Source organism: Platalea leucorodia, assembly GCF_965183815.1.
Source record: "Platalea leucorodia genome assembly, chromosome: 7".
In the NCBI taxonomy this organism is placed as follows: Eukaryota; Metazoa; Chordata; class Aves; order Pelecaniformes; family Threskiornithidae; genus Platalea; species Platalea leucorodia.
In genome coordinates, this window is record NC_138829.1 from 21,729,756 (window position 1) to 21,744,933 (window position 15,178).

Consider the following 15,178-nt stretch of genomic DNA (forward strand, 5'->3'; position numbering starts at 1 on the left):
CACACCCCTTCTTGAACATAGTGCTGTACCTGGAAGTCGAGAACTTACAGGAAATGGTGATTAAAGGCCCACAAAACAACATAAAACTCAGATCCTTCCCCACTTTTGTAGGCATGGGTTGTGTATTTTCTTACAGACCACCAAGTGGACACACAACAGTGAAGGTACCTTACTAGGGTCCTCTACAAACAAAAGGTCCTATATAATGCTGCAGAGGACCTGTAATTTGCTGCATCCCTCATAAAATGATCCAGCTCTGCATCTGCCAGCTTCTGTAGTCAGCAAAGAGGAATGTCGTGACTCCAGTTATTTTCCTTCTGTTCTGGACATTTTGTTTTTTGAGGGAGATCTCTGGAAGTAGCTGTCTTCCTGATCACTAGAGAAGTGAGTCTGATGTACCTGAGTAAGGAAGAAGAAACATTTGTCCCCTTCTCTTTGTGCAGCTACTAGTAATAATCTGTAAAACCAAACCTGTAAACACAAGGTTCCTATAACCATAAACCTGAGTTTATCCAGTCTTTCCAGCTCAACTTCCTAGCATGACTACTGTAATTAAATGTTGAAAAACAATGAATTCAACTTAAAATTGATAGCAAAATTCTTTAAGATAATTTTTTTCTTAACTCAGTATTCTTAAATTTTGTCTTCTGCTAAAAAGATGACATAGTCTTACCATTGCTAATTGTAGCAGAAAATAATTAAAATTTGCTCTGTGTTAAATTTGCTCCATTTTCCACTTGTTCGTAATGTTAAATTATAAAGAGGAAAACCAAAACCAAAGCAGAAAGGTATAGAAATATAGTTAACTATTAATTTGTCATGAAGGCAAGTATCACATACAAAGTAGCCTATCCCTCAAACTTTTCATAGATGACAAAATAAATCAGTGCATGAAGAGAATTCCAAATGAACAACATGACCAATTAGATCTGAGAATACCATGAAGCTGATGCTATTCCCTGTAATCAGGCAAAAAAAAAAAAAAGAAAATATTAACTTCAAAACTAACCTACAACGCAAATGTAAGTGAAAAGCTACCTAGACTCATTTCTTGTGAATGGGACTCATTTTCTTGCTTGCTAGGGACCCTTAATATGAAAAACTTCAATACTTTTGTGAGATTTTTTTTATTTGCTTAAAATACTGAACTGTTATTAGAATAATTATAGTAATTTGGAATATCTCCCCTTTCTCAGATTTCCATTTGTTTATTTTTTCTAAAAGTCATATATGTTTGGTAAGTCATACGTGCTTTTTGTCAGCTAGGGGTAGTGTCTAGTAATGGTGAGAAAAGTTTTCTTGAAAATTACATAGAGTCGATGTGCATGCCCTGCTTCTGCAGTCTTCACTTACAAAGACATGCTAATGCCTTACTTGAATAAATGAAATTGTTCACATTAACATATACTGCAGTACGTGAGTTCACAACAACTCTTAAATTTTCTTAACATGTTTGTTTAATGGGAAAAAATTCTTAACATTCACATTGTAACTCAGAGAGCAATGAACTACATACTGGTTCCTGAACTGTGAATGCACAAACCAGTTTGTGAAGGTATATGAGGTCAGGCTTACAAGACTGTCATTTAAATGGTTTGACTTTCAAGTCAAACCAAAGTTTGACATTCAAGTGAGTGTGTGAGAAATTTGGAAGGCGTTATTATATAAATAGAAATATAAAGCCATCCTAGTTTAACAGTTGCCTTTTTTTTTCTTTCTTTTTTTTTCCTTTTTTTTTTTTTCCTTTTTTTTTAACCACAGTTAAAGCTTTGAGAAAGTACTGTACACTTTCTGTACATACTCATTTTATCACATTTTCTTGATTCTATTCATTGAAAGGGATTGCAGTAATTTCTGACAATTTAGTTGTTTTGGAATATTGTGCATGTGTTAGAAGTGGATGTCATCTGAAGAGTCTGAAAATTGTAAAGGAAATTTAAAATTATGTCACAAATGTGTCTGTATAAAGCATGTGTATGTGTCCTTTCTCATGTCTGTAAAATGTCAGTAAAGAGGAGTATCTCTATATTCTGTCCATCATTATTACTATATTTCATCTTCACAGAATAAAATCTGCGTTTTCTTCATCACAAGCAGGCAGTTTCAAAGTATGAAGATTACAACAGTCCATCTTTAGACACGTTGTTCTAATTCCCATCACAAAGAATTTTATGTATCTGTGTGATCAACCGCTCAAAGTCTATAAGAGTGGAAATATTGATTTCACTCAAGAAACATACCATTTTAATAGAATCTTTCTGGCAATTGTTCTTGTCAAGAATGGTTGTGTTCAGCTTAGCACTCTGCCTAGTTCATCACGGAGCCTTCTTGCTTTTGCACAGAATGTGTTAAAGTTGTACACATACGTGCATTTATAGAATCACAGAATCATAGAATCGTTAAGGTTGGAAAAGACCCTTAAGATCATTGAGTCCAACCGTTAACCTATCACTTCCAAGTCCACCGCTAAACCATGTCCCCAGACATTTGAGTTGGATTTTCGATAATAGCTTATACACTGTCTTCATTCTTCAAGGCATTCTACACTTAAAAAAACAGGATAGTGTATCAGCATGACTTGTTCTTCTTTTGTCACTTCCTTCTGTATTTGAATCCTTTCTATACAGAGGAAAGTAAATAATAGACCCAGTGCACAGGGTCAAGATTCTTCTTATTCTATATAAGATGTCCCCTCCAAAGTGTAACTATACTGTAAACTCTTAATATTCATACATGCATTTTTGCAGTCACATATGTTAGCCACAATACAGAGTTGTAAGTAGAAAATGTGTGCGTTTAAGTGTAAAAGAATGTTCTTGCTATGCTCAGTGGCCTGTTTGTGGCTTTGAATGTCCATATCTTGTGTGGCTTTATGTTGGACAGTGTTGCTCAGTACATATTTCTCTCTCCTGTCATTTTCTGTAAAGCGTATTTCACTGCTCCCCTAGCTTTTCAAAAGAGGTATCAAGCTTATAACATGATACGTAGGCCTACTGCCTTACTCAGTTGATGTACTTCATATGGGGATACACAGTGTGACATATTATACAATGTGTTATACTGGATGTTTTTAATAATCCTTCTGACATATATATTACTCCAATAAATAGTCTGATTTATAGTTGAAATCAGTGGGGTCAGGATTTCACCATAAGAGTGTATTTATTTGTTTTAGGAATGCAAATTATTGATAAAAAATTCACCAAGTCTCTACTTGTGTAATAGAAGTATTTTTGTGATTTTTAGTTTGACCCTTCACTGACAGTGGCACTTCAAGTAGAATTCAAGTATTTGTTTCATACTTTAATGACCGAAAGTAGTTTCTCCATGTGGCACCATAATTCTTCTTAGATAGAAGAACTCTTTTTAAAAGGAAATATTGAAAGATGCTTACTGAACAATATTGAAAAATACTCCTCCATGCGCTTGCTTTGGGGGTTCCTTGTAGCTAAACCCTCTATACCCAATCCCAGGAATTTATACACACACACACATGTGCATGAACAGCTCCAGATAACTGAGCTTAGAACTATAAAAAGTAGCTATAAAGACTGATCTCTACTAAGATAAATCATTTGGGGCTATTAAAAGATTATCTGATGAAGTAATCAGTGTTTGTCAACTTTTTTTTTTGAGAGAGAAAACAAAATCATCAATTGAAAATGATGATGTCATTATTTTTGCCAGAAATATATAAAGGATCATAAATATATAAAGGATCATTTACTTTATTCTCCACCTTCCTGTAGTAAGGCAAGAAGGTTTGGTTACCAGGGTCTAATCTGGCTCAGAAGAAATGTCAAGTTCAGGGAAGCATATTAAGGGTGGGGCTAGACATGGAAGTATTGCACAGCAGCTCTTGGCAGTTTTACTTGATATTCAGGGTTAAGACAGAGAATAAGATAATTTATAGAGTAATTGTGACACTCAGAAATATTACATTTCTAAGCTTTGAAATGCCACAGCTTGTAACATTCAATATTTCAGGTTCTGGCAAAGCCAAAAATTAGTTCTTGTATATGTAACTAGAAGAGGGGTAATTTTTATTTCTAAGTAGCTAAAGCATCTCTTTATATATACTGTATATATTACCATATATGTTAGGTATAAGATATAAAAAAAATTATTAAGGCCTAAGTCTGAATGTTGTGCATTCTGAAAATTCAAGAACTTGAAAAAAATCACATTTCATTTCAAGGAAACAGATTAAATAGGTAATAATAGGTAAAAGGCAGGTTTAAGATTGTCAGGGATGAATATTAAATGCATTTATCAAATGACTATGCATATAATGGGTCACAGCTTCCACATATATATATTTGTTATAGACATGTGTAGTTGCTTAAGTGTACCTATTAATTGCAAACACTGGAATATAATCTGTTCTTAGTTTACAGTGATTCCCTATATGCATATGAAAATGAGATAATCTTATAAAGATAAGATTAAATCTGAGAAATTGAAGTAACAAATGGTTTAACGGTTTGAGACAGAAGATGAAAGTATTTGTCTTTTAGAATCTGAAGAGAAGGTAGATGTACAGTAGAACATTTGAAAATATTACCAGGAATGAAAGTACAGAAGTTTGATATTTTTGTTTTTCTGTTTTCCCTTTCAGATATTCACATCCTTATTTTAATTAACTTGCTCATATAAATACAGCAGGATTGTTGTATTTTTTTAAATAACTCTTTACTGAATATGTCAACAAGATAATATATAGTGTATAGTGAGGTTTTGAAGTTAACAATGCGTGCAACATGGCAGATTGCAGAAAACAGATAATGCAGACTTCAAACCATCTATTTTTCCATGTTAAAGGCAGAAAGTATACCAAACACAGAACAGAATCAAGTGTGCGTGTCTTAGTTAAAATCAATTTTGTGAAAGATCATGTTCAGATATTTGGGACCAAGTGATGATAACAATTTGTTTAGTAGCTTATCTGTTTCTGAGAGGATCAGAATTCAGCTCTCATGAGGCACATTTCCACAGAACCCCAGTATAATAAAACCTTGCCAAATGTCTTTTGTACTAGTTTTCCAGATGGACTACTAGCCAGTGTCCTTTTAAAGAGCAAGACATTCTATGCTCTACAAAAATTTAATGCCAAATGCTTCAATATTGCCTGTATTATCATCTGGGATATGAAATTCCCTGTTCAGTAGACTTCAGGGAAGGAGTGATCATCAGCTTCCTAGGATTATCTCTGTGTTTAGAAGAGAGCATCAGGCAGGATTTGATGAGGCTCAGAGCCCATAACTTTTGATTTTGGCACTCATTTCTGTTTTGTTTTTCCACTGAGCTGGAAACATAAGTCATGAGTAAAACCATTATTCTCGTGTTCTAATAAAAAACTTTAATATCTCCATGTTATACTTTAAGGTGAAGAAGTACTATAAATGGAGAATTCAATGGGAATTAACCACTTCACTGTCAAAAGCTGAGGCTGAACTTTCACTTCAATGTTATTAATAAAGTGCCTTATGTAGACCCTTAAAACTATAACAACAATACAATATGCATAAAGTCCTTTTGCTTGCAAAATTAAAATCGATACATTTCTCAGAGGGAGAAATTTTCGCTCCAGAAAAGGGAAAATGATTGAGAGAAAAATATAGTTGAACTACTCTAGTAGCAAATAGCATATGCTATTTCATTTTTCCGTTTTACGTGACATTCATTGTAGTCCTTTATTGGCTTACAGGTAAAACTGCTAATATCTTTTCAGTCCAAAGTAACCCAATCCCTAAATATTCTTATGAATAAATTCAATACTAATGTCTCCAATAAGAACCTGTTAACAAAAAGTCCATGCATTCATCAGGTGTTTGCTTCTGCCAGCAAGCTACATGCAAGGAACACTTGTTACAGTGACAGAATCTGTGAAAATGAGGATCTGTTTGTAAATAAACAAGTCTTCGGAAGGAACCTAAGCACCGGACACAGCAGTGCTGTGATACTGCTTTAACATAATTTCACTTAAACTCTTATTTTATTCCACTCACCAATCTTTTATGTACATTTATGTCAGCTATTAGCAATATAGAATGGAAGATGGGTGAGATTTTGTCTGTAAACCACTCATTTGCCCTCAGGTCAACTGAACCTGTTCAAATCAGGACCTGGAACTGAACATTTTGGATGAGTTGTGTATGCACCCGTTTGGGACTTCTGCTCTATAGCCTTTAGTTAGTATCTGTGGCCAGATATTTGCACTAAGGGAAGATGACCCCATTTTTACGAAGTCCAAGGAAAAACCTACTGATATTAAACTTTACATTGCCAAAAGATCATTGTCTATTTGTAACTCTTTTCCCAAATATTTTACCTAGTGAAAATTACCCATTATGTACTTGTCTAGATGTGTCCTGAAATGAAGCTTCAGCTGTTTGTGTGAATCTTTGAAACGTCCCAAACTCTCTTGTAGGTTGAAATACATTAACTCTTTTGCAGCTGGCTAGCAATAAGAACTGGGAGAAACATTCTTCAAATGAAACATATGACCTTTTGGTTGACTACAACTGTGAATTTGTTTAGATAAAACTCCCAGTTCTATCCACAAATTTTGGTATAAGTGGCTTTTTACTTTTTTCAGAAGTGTATTTATAGAAAAGAAGCTTTGTCAGTATCTCATACCAATATATATATTATTCTTCATATTGAAAAGGAGCATAAACTATGCTATCTTTAATATCATTTTGATTTTTGATCTAGGTAAGTGAGTAATAGTCCACAGATAGATATATATACATCATCACCCAAGATCAAAATGAACAGTTTGTTAATGCCTTCAGTTTTCACCCTCTTAGGACAGTATCCACATTTATTGTCATCAGTTTGGGCTTATGGATCATCCACCTACAGTACAGCTGAACTCCCTGAATAAGTCATTTGCTACAAATAAGGCGCCTAGCTCATCTTGAAACTATGGTATCCTGAGGCCTAGAACAGAAGACGTTCATCAAGGAGGACAAAGATTCCTCCAGCATCAGTCATTGAAGTACAAAATTCTGGTAAGCATGTACTTTCAAAGGATGCCTTTTGAAATAAAACATACAGCTAGTTATTTCAGTGAAATTAAATACTACATCCACACCCAGTGGGAATCTCTGGCTCTACTTAATTTCAAACAAACTCCAGCATGCAATGGAAGCGTGCAGAAGCACAACTATTTGCTGTTTGTCTTGTGGGCTTTGGCAGCTAAAACATATTAAACAAACAAAATGTAAGTATCAACCTTCTCATCATAATATTCAGTAAATAGGTCACAGAAAAAAACACTTTGCATAGACGTTTCTACCTAGAATTACACCATTTGAAATCATATGGCAGCCTTTTATTCAGCAAAATCTCAGTGACTTTACTATTACAGTAGCCACACAGGTTGCCTAAAATACCTGTTATAGCTAGAGAAAATAGCAAATATACAGAATATAGAGTGGAATTTCAAAATGTGATTATAAAAGGTGTTGAGGGGAGGATGCAGTTCCTTATACAATGATTGTACTTTGCCATCAATCATAACTGGATTCATTTTGCCATTGCAACAAATGAGTGTTATCATGTGATTTGAATTTGAGAAACTGCACACTCATCGACTGCTGAGTTTCAAGAATGGTTTGAGTGAAATGAGCAAAGGAAAGGATTAAAACCCTCTCTCCCAACATATGCAGCCTCATAAAGTGAAAGGCTAAGCATTCCACAGTGAAAGTGCTTCAGCCTTTACTTCCAATCCACTTCTAACAACTTCTCCTTCTTCCTAGTTGGCCACTGTAAAAAGTTTTCTCTTTGGTTCCCTACTCCCTCAGGACAGTTTTGTCTGTATCTTTTGTTTCTCCTTGTTGTGAACTTTTGCTTGTCCTCAAGCTCAGGAGAAAGTGAGCCACATTAAAAAACAAACAAACTGAAAAAAAAAAAAAAAAAAGGAAGAATTACATTCCACCACTGAGCTGGCAAGAAATCCAGAGTTCTTGGCAGTCACAGAGTCAATGGAGTGGCTGGAACATTATATAATTTTGAGAGCAGCGTCATGGTTTTAATACAAGCAGGATGTTTTGCATAGTGCATGTAAAGCTCAAGGACTCAGAAAGTATTCCATCTAAAGAATCTGAGGGAATAAAAGAGAAAATTCTAAGCCCACCTACTGCTTATAAAGCACAGATCATTGTGGAAAACTTCCAAAAGCTTAAGATAAAAGAAGGGTAATTCAGAGAGATGGTGTGTACTTGTGTTCTCAAAATTCCTCAGCTAATCAAATGCTTAGTTAATGTTCGTCTCTATACACTTGAATGGAAAAGAACCCCCAACCAACCAGGATTTATACACAATTTTCCCTGCTGAATATATTTCAGTTCATGATAGGCCTGGAGGCCTTTCTAGGAACAAATAAATTTTTAAAAGATCTTTCTTATCTGTTTTCTCTGTTTGTTTGTCTTTTTTTTCCTATTTCTCCATACTGAATATAACTCAGTCCCCTAAATCAAACAGGGCTTGAACCATAAAAGTCAATAGCAACCTATCCATTGGCATCATATTTTGCATCATGTTTTCAGCAATTTACACTTTTAGATTCTGAATTCTACATGAATACTTCAGAGCTGGGAGCACTCAGAATTTCCCTAATTCAGGCTTTACCTGAACATGCTGTGTCAACAAATGCTGCTCTATTAAAGAGAGGTGCAACCTAATGACAGCTATCTGTTACATACTGATAACCTTCATCTCCCACTGAGAAGGGTCAGAGAACGCCTAAAGCTTCTTAATCATAATGAAAAACAGGAACAGTTTCTATCATGAAAGTGTATAGTATTGGGGGACATTGTCAGAGTAGCTTTTGTGAATAGGAATCAAGGTCACTGAGTTTGACATTGAGCTCTGCCTACCTTTCCTATTCCAAGTATATTGGGATAAAACTAATCAAACAAGAATGTAGCCTTTTTGGTAGCTCTCAGAACTCCAGCTTTCAGTTGGAGATAGGAAATGCAGAACTGACAAACGGGAACAGAAATATTTCCAACTGTTTGAAGCTAAACTGCAACTGCTGGGTTCAGGTCAGAAGGCTTGTACCTATTTCATCTGAATTGTTTTTGTTGATTCCTAGTGACCCTGTTTTAATATGCACTTATTTTCCTGTACTACAGAACACCTAGAAACTTAACATCCCTCAGACAACTTCGACAGCAAAGTGGTTAATGTTTGAAGAATGAGTCATTCTTTCCTTTGCCATGACATTGGGTTCTTATTGTACAACCCTGTACAGTACTTAGCAATATTTTTTAAAGATTTAAAAAGCAAAGAGTTACAAAACCATTTGCAATTAACTTGAAATAGAAAAGATAGCACTTTTTTTAAATCCCATTATATAGTACACCGTATAAATTACAGAGTATTCAAATGCATAAATGCATCTGGGTAACATTTATCAAATGTAATTTTTTTCATTGTTGTCAGGGGGTTACTTTTTCCAGAGTTTTTTCTTTTTGTCCTAGACACCCCCATCTCCCATCACTATCACGTATGACAGTGCTCCAGGTCTGAGACATTGCTGTTGCAGTATCGCATGTTGTTGGGGATGTGGCAGTCTGTGTAGTTAATGCCCCCGTTTGGGGTATAAATGGGCTGCAGTCTGAAATCTCCTTTAAGGAGTTGATCATTATTTAAGGAGACAATCTGGAAGCTGGTTTCCGTCATCTCCAGGATGGAGTTGTCCTTCTTGGTCCCTGCCTCGCAGTAGTCATCTTTCCGACGGCCCCGGTTATATTTCCACTTCTGGGAGGTGTAACGGCCTTTTTTGTGCATGTGCCAGCAAAAAATGCTGAGCAGGACCACAAGGACAAATATCACTGCACCCCCAATCAACCCTGCCAGCAGAAATGGGGAGCCCAGGTTCTGAGAAGTCGTCTGCTCATGGCTGGAGGGGATGTTGCTGCCATTGCTCAAAAAGGAAGCCTTGGTTGTGGCTTCTGAACAGACAGTGTCTTCTCCGGTTCGGTAATTGTTATAAGTATCCAGTGGAACCAAACAAATCCGATAGGTGGATTTGGGCTCCAGATTTACCAAGCTTAAGTGTTGCTTCTCACCACTAACTATTCGTTCCTGAACAATTCCTCCTACCAGGCTATGGCCCATTTTAACCCACGTGAGTTTATATGCCATCACGGTAAAGAGAGACATCCAATTAACTTGGATGCAAGTGTCATTCACAAAATGGATGGAGAGTTGAATCCGTTCCGATATAGGAGGTGTCACCCTTTCTCTGTCCTCCCTGTCAGGCACAGTGGGGAGTGTGGCTATGGTGGGAGTGAGAGGATTATATTTGCTACTTGGGGGAGGAACTGATGAAGTGGGAACTAATGTAGTTGGCATGGCTGTAGCTGGGACTGGGGTGATAATAAGTGGCAGACCAGGGGTGGTGGTGGGGCATGACAACATATTCATATTGAGCTCCCTGACTGCCATACCTCGGACCTGCTCTGGTCCCTGGCACATAAAACCGCGTACATTGATGGAAGCAGGAATAAATTTGAGCCATTCGGTGACCCACTTAATACTGCAGTCACACAACCAGGGATTATTCCTTACAGTGAGTTGCCTCAGGTTGTGGAGATTATCAAATACCCCCTTCACCAACATCCGAAGTTGATTGTTGGAAATGTCAAGCCGTTCCAGCTTGTGGAGGTTTGAAAAGGCTGTAAGTGGTATATGGGTTATCTGGTTGTCCTGCAAGTAAAGCCTTAGCAGGTGTGTACCTGGAAGATCGGGAGGAGGGTAGGTCAGTGAATTCCGCACTATTGAGAATTCCTTGAGCTTGGAGAGGTGGCTGAAGGTGCCTTCAGCTATGCCTTTATTAGTAAGGAGATTGCCATCCACAATCAGACGCTCCAGACTTGTAAGATTCTGGAAGGCCAAGTCTGAAATGACAGCAATTCGGTTTTCATCTACTCGAAGTTCTTGTAAGTCCATCGGAAGGCCTACTGGTACGCTGCTTAAGTGATTCTTGGACAAGAACAGAAGCTTGAGGCTGATGGCTTCCCGGAATGCCCCATCCTCAACACCAACAGTGGAGATGGAGTTGTCATCCAGGTGCAGCTCTTCCAGCTTCAAAAGCTGAGCAAGGGCAGCCCGAGAAATGGTCTGAATGTTGTTTTCCTGCAGGTGGAGAACCCTGACATTCTTGGGCAGGTTCATGGGGAATTCATCTAATTGGTTGCCATACAGGTAGACTGTGTGCACAGACTGGACATTGTGCAACTCTGCAGGAAATCCAGCATTATTAATTTGGTTATTATGGAGGTAGAGGACGGTTACACCCTCCGGTATCCCAAGAGGCACTGAGGTCAAGCTTCGCTCATTACAATAGACAAAGTTTCGGTCACAGCGGCACACTTTTGGGCAGGCCAAAGTTTTGGAGACCTGCATGTAGAACCCCAGGGAAAAGATAAGCCATGATTTCATGAGAACAGCCCAATCTGTGGGCCACATTCTAGTCCACGAACCCATTTCTAATTTAAAGAAATGAAGTACTAAAGTATTAAAGAACTAATAGCAATAATAAAGCACAGGTAGCAAAATCTCAGGTCATTAAAATGGGCTTCTATTTATGTCCAGTGTTCAGGCCAGAGTTAAAGTCCTGGAAGCTAAGTATAAAATAATCCTTTTATAATTGGCCTACCTCCTACTTTTGATAAGAAAGCCACAGCCTTATTAGCCAGGGTTACAAAGTTTGTTGCCTTCCTCCATGTGTTCTGAAAGAAACAATAGCCGTGTTTTTGCAGGTGAGCAACAGGTTAATTTAAAGCTACCAAAAGTCGTCTGTGTATGAGTTGCTTGGAGGGATAATATTTCCTTTCACTGAAGTCTGTTGGTGTTACACTCAGCTTTCTGAAGCCAGCAAAGTCCTCATATCAGCTATCTGCCAGATCTGGCCTGCCTGTAAAAGAAAAGAGAAAAGAAAAAGCTGAACAGCATGAAAGGTTTAATAGGGAAGATCAAGCCCATTGGAAGACTATTCTAAGGCTGTGCTCTTTGTGGCTTTCTGGAAAAAAAGGCATTAATATTAAACATTAGCTTAATATTACTGTTAAATAGTCTTGAAATAGATTTGATGAAAAGTCATTTAAGTGATTGAAGGACTTTCAGTGACTTCATTGAAGGCTAGATCTATTACTTGTGTTTCCATATTGTACCTCCAGTCTTTGTCCTCTCACAGTCTGTTTCAAATCCTAAAACTACAACATTTTACAAACCTAAAACTAAACTATTTAACTGGAAAGTTTTGCTCAGGTTTTTTTGCTTTTTGTTTTTTTTTTTTTTTTTCAGAACCACTGACTTCAATGAATGCTGTTCACTGATGCCTGACAGAGTAGACTCTGGGCTGTATTATTTAATCACACTCTATGTTTTTTTCATTTCCTACCAGACTCTGGAATGTTCTGCTTCTATTTCTGTAATGCCATTATGTATATTCTCCATCTTAATGCACACTGCCAGATTATTGCACCTCACTACAGTGAATTAGCTACTTATGAGGAGAGTCTTTTAAATAAGTATGGTAATCCACAAATACAAGATACCCTGCTGTAAGGCATGTATTTGCTAAAACTATCATCTTGATATTGTTTCTGATGTGAACTGTGCTGTCAACAGACTTCAGAATTAGCTTTCCACTAAACGAAATGGGCTCGCATCTGCTAAATTAATGTTTTAGGATATCAGCTCAGACTACAGCAGTTTTGCAGAAGAGCACTTTCTTTGAAACCATAAAGGTCAGATACTTCTTTTAATTCTGCTACATAGTTGTCTGTGAACAGCTTCAGAAACAAATTTGTTAGTTTTAGTATAGATGAATTCTTAATGTATATTTTCAGCTTTTAAATGTACTTTTTAACTTTTACTTTCCCAGCTACTATTTATTATTCAGATCTGTAACCAAACAATTCAAATCTCTAAAGCATGCGATGAAAGATACTGTATCGTATGACGTTATCTTGTCTTTTTATATGTTGTTTCCAACGACTGAAAAAAAAAATGCTACATTTTACATACTTGAACATAATGAAGGATATAAACTTTCACAAGTACCAAGCATGTGTCGATCTCAGGGTCTTGAATTGCCATTACATAAGCACAGTATTGTTCTAGATTTTGTTGACCCAGATCAAAACACATTGGCTGGGATTTCAGGAAAACAGAGTTTCAGTGAACAGAAATCATGTTTAAAAATCTCTTTTCCTTTATTTAAGCAGTTTAAGCACCATGCAGGTAATTCAGAAAGAAATGTAATTCAGGAGTACATGAAAGCTTGTTCTTCTGCTACAGCTGTGCAGTTTATAACATGTCCCAAATGTTGCTTTTGGGAACCTCATGGACTGACAGGGTACAAAGTCTCTTTAGGAGTCAAACTGTTATAACCCTGCAACCTTGTACTTGTAGATTACTATATTTATTTGGAACATCATCAGGTATCAGCCTCAAGGCTAGAACAATTGGAGATAAAAAGTGAGACCCTGAGAAGTCCTGTAGCTTATCATTATCAATTCAAATGGTAAATGTACCTATACTGTAATGCAGCCTATACTGTGTGTTGGCCTTTTCTAGAAACAGTAAGATTAGCTACCCCACTGTTCAAGGTTTTCTCTCTCATAGTCATATTTCAGTCAAGAGTGGTTTCTTTTCAATTATGTAAGATGACGTGATACTGTAGAGAAACTCTAACAAGATTACATTCTAACATGAGCCTAAGTGTGACAGTTTATCTGCCTTTAATATGGCCTGGCTCCCATCTAGATCATACTGCTCTGATCCGTCATGACACTGTCTTTTTAAAATAAGAAAGGATGTGCAAAGCCTCCTCTGAGATGCTTGGGACCCCACAGAAAAATAGTGGTTCTCTCACTCTCTTTCCATCATCAATGAGAGACAGTCTATACCTCCTAACAGGGCCAATGCCCTGCACTGAGCTCTCATTTGATTTTAAGTCTGATTGGTGATTAGGTTTTATTTGACTCCCGGGTATGATAGAAAGCCCAGCTGAGGATGTGCAACCACAGGCAGCTACAACTTCTGGTTTGCTGGGAATCTCCTAAGGAGGGAATGTCTTATTAAAACTGATTTATGCATTCACCTTATTCTAGGACTCTGCCCAGAGTACCTCTCACCTAGGTAAATGTGGCACCTGAATAAAAGATTTCAGTAATGATTCTACTAAACTGGGTTAAATGCACAGCACTTCTTATTAGATATTTCAGGTAAAAGAGCTTTGACCGGACAGTCAGTTAAGCACATCAGCACTTTGGAAGCTGGCACTCTGGTGTTTATCGTTAATGGATTTTGCCCTTGAAAATCCGTTAAAACTTTTCTATTGTCTTCTCCCCTTATGATGGTGAGAAAGGGAGTCCTTTTATTAATGCCAGTGTCCTAATCTCCAGCTTGCCAGTATCCTAATCTTCAGCTATCAGTCCTTAATAAACCGATACTATAAAATTCAGTGCAGAAAATATGCACTGGTAACTACCGTTGATTGCATTAAGCAAGAGCACAAGGACAAATCTAATTAGATATTTATGACTTCAATGTTGACTGTGGTGTAACAGAGGGAAGCAATGAGGAACCAAAGATACAATGGAATGTGTTTAAATAAATTATTTGGGAAAAGCTTTACCTCAGTAGTCTTTTCCAACTGTTTAATAATAACTCATAGTAGTGGTCATCGTTGCAGTATTTTTCAACAGATGCAAAAGTGAGTTGTGTCCCTGTGTTAGAAATCTCTACCCCAAAGACATTGCAAAGACTGAAGGGCTGAACAACCTGCTTGATTTAAAAAGAAAAAAAAACAAACCTCTGCGAAGGAGAAACATCATCTGCAAATTCCAGAAGGCTGGGAAAGCTGAAACAGTTTGTTCTTCAGCAAGTTGCCAACACTGAAGGCAGGTAGAGTAATGGAGCTTTCTCCCCATCCCTGCCACGTTGGCTTCCTAAAGCAAGCTCTCTATTTTCAATATTCTTACAAGAACTGAACTGAGTCTCTCTGTGAATGAACTGATCATTTACAGAACTAGAATTTTGGAAGTGGAGGAGTTAAGGGCACTCAATATCCTTAGCTTTCATGATTGTAAATCTTGGGAATTGACTCATAAACTATGGATGGCAGTGACTTTGCTTACTGTAAAGCTGGAAA

General features: G+C 37.1%; 1 protein-coding gene across 1 annotated transcript; it reads right to left on the bottom strand.

Moving 5' to 3' along the window:
- Window positions 1–9,513: 9,513 nt before the first annotated feature.
- On the bottom strand, window positions 9,514–11,502 carry FLRT2 (fibronectin leucine rich transmembrane protein 2; the record flags this gene model as incomplete). The annotated part of the gene is made up of 1 exon (XM_082317276.1): window positions 9,514–11,502. The coding sequence occupies one exon, from the start codon at window positions 11,500–11,502 to the stop codon at window positions 9,514–9,516; it is 1,989 nt and encodes a 662-aa protein (XP_082173402.1).
- Between the last annotated feature and the right edge of the window lie 3,676 nt (window positions 11,503–15,178).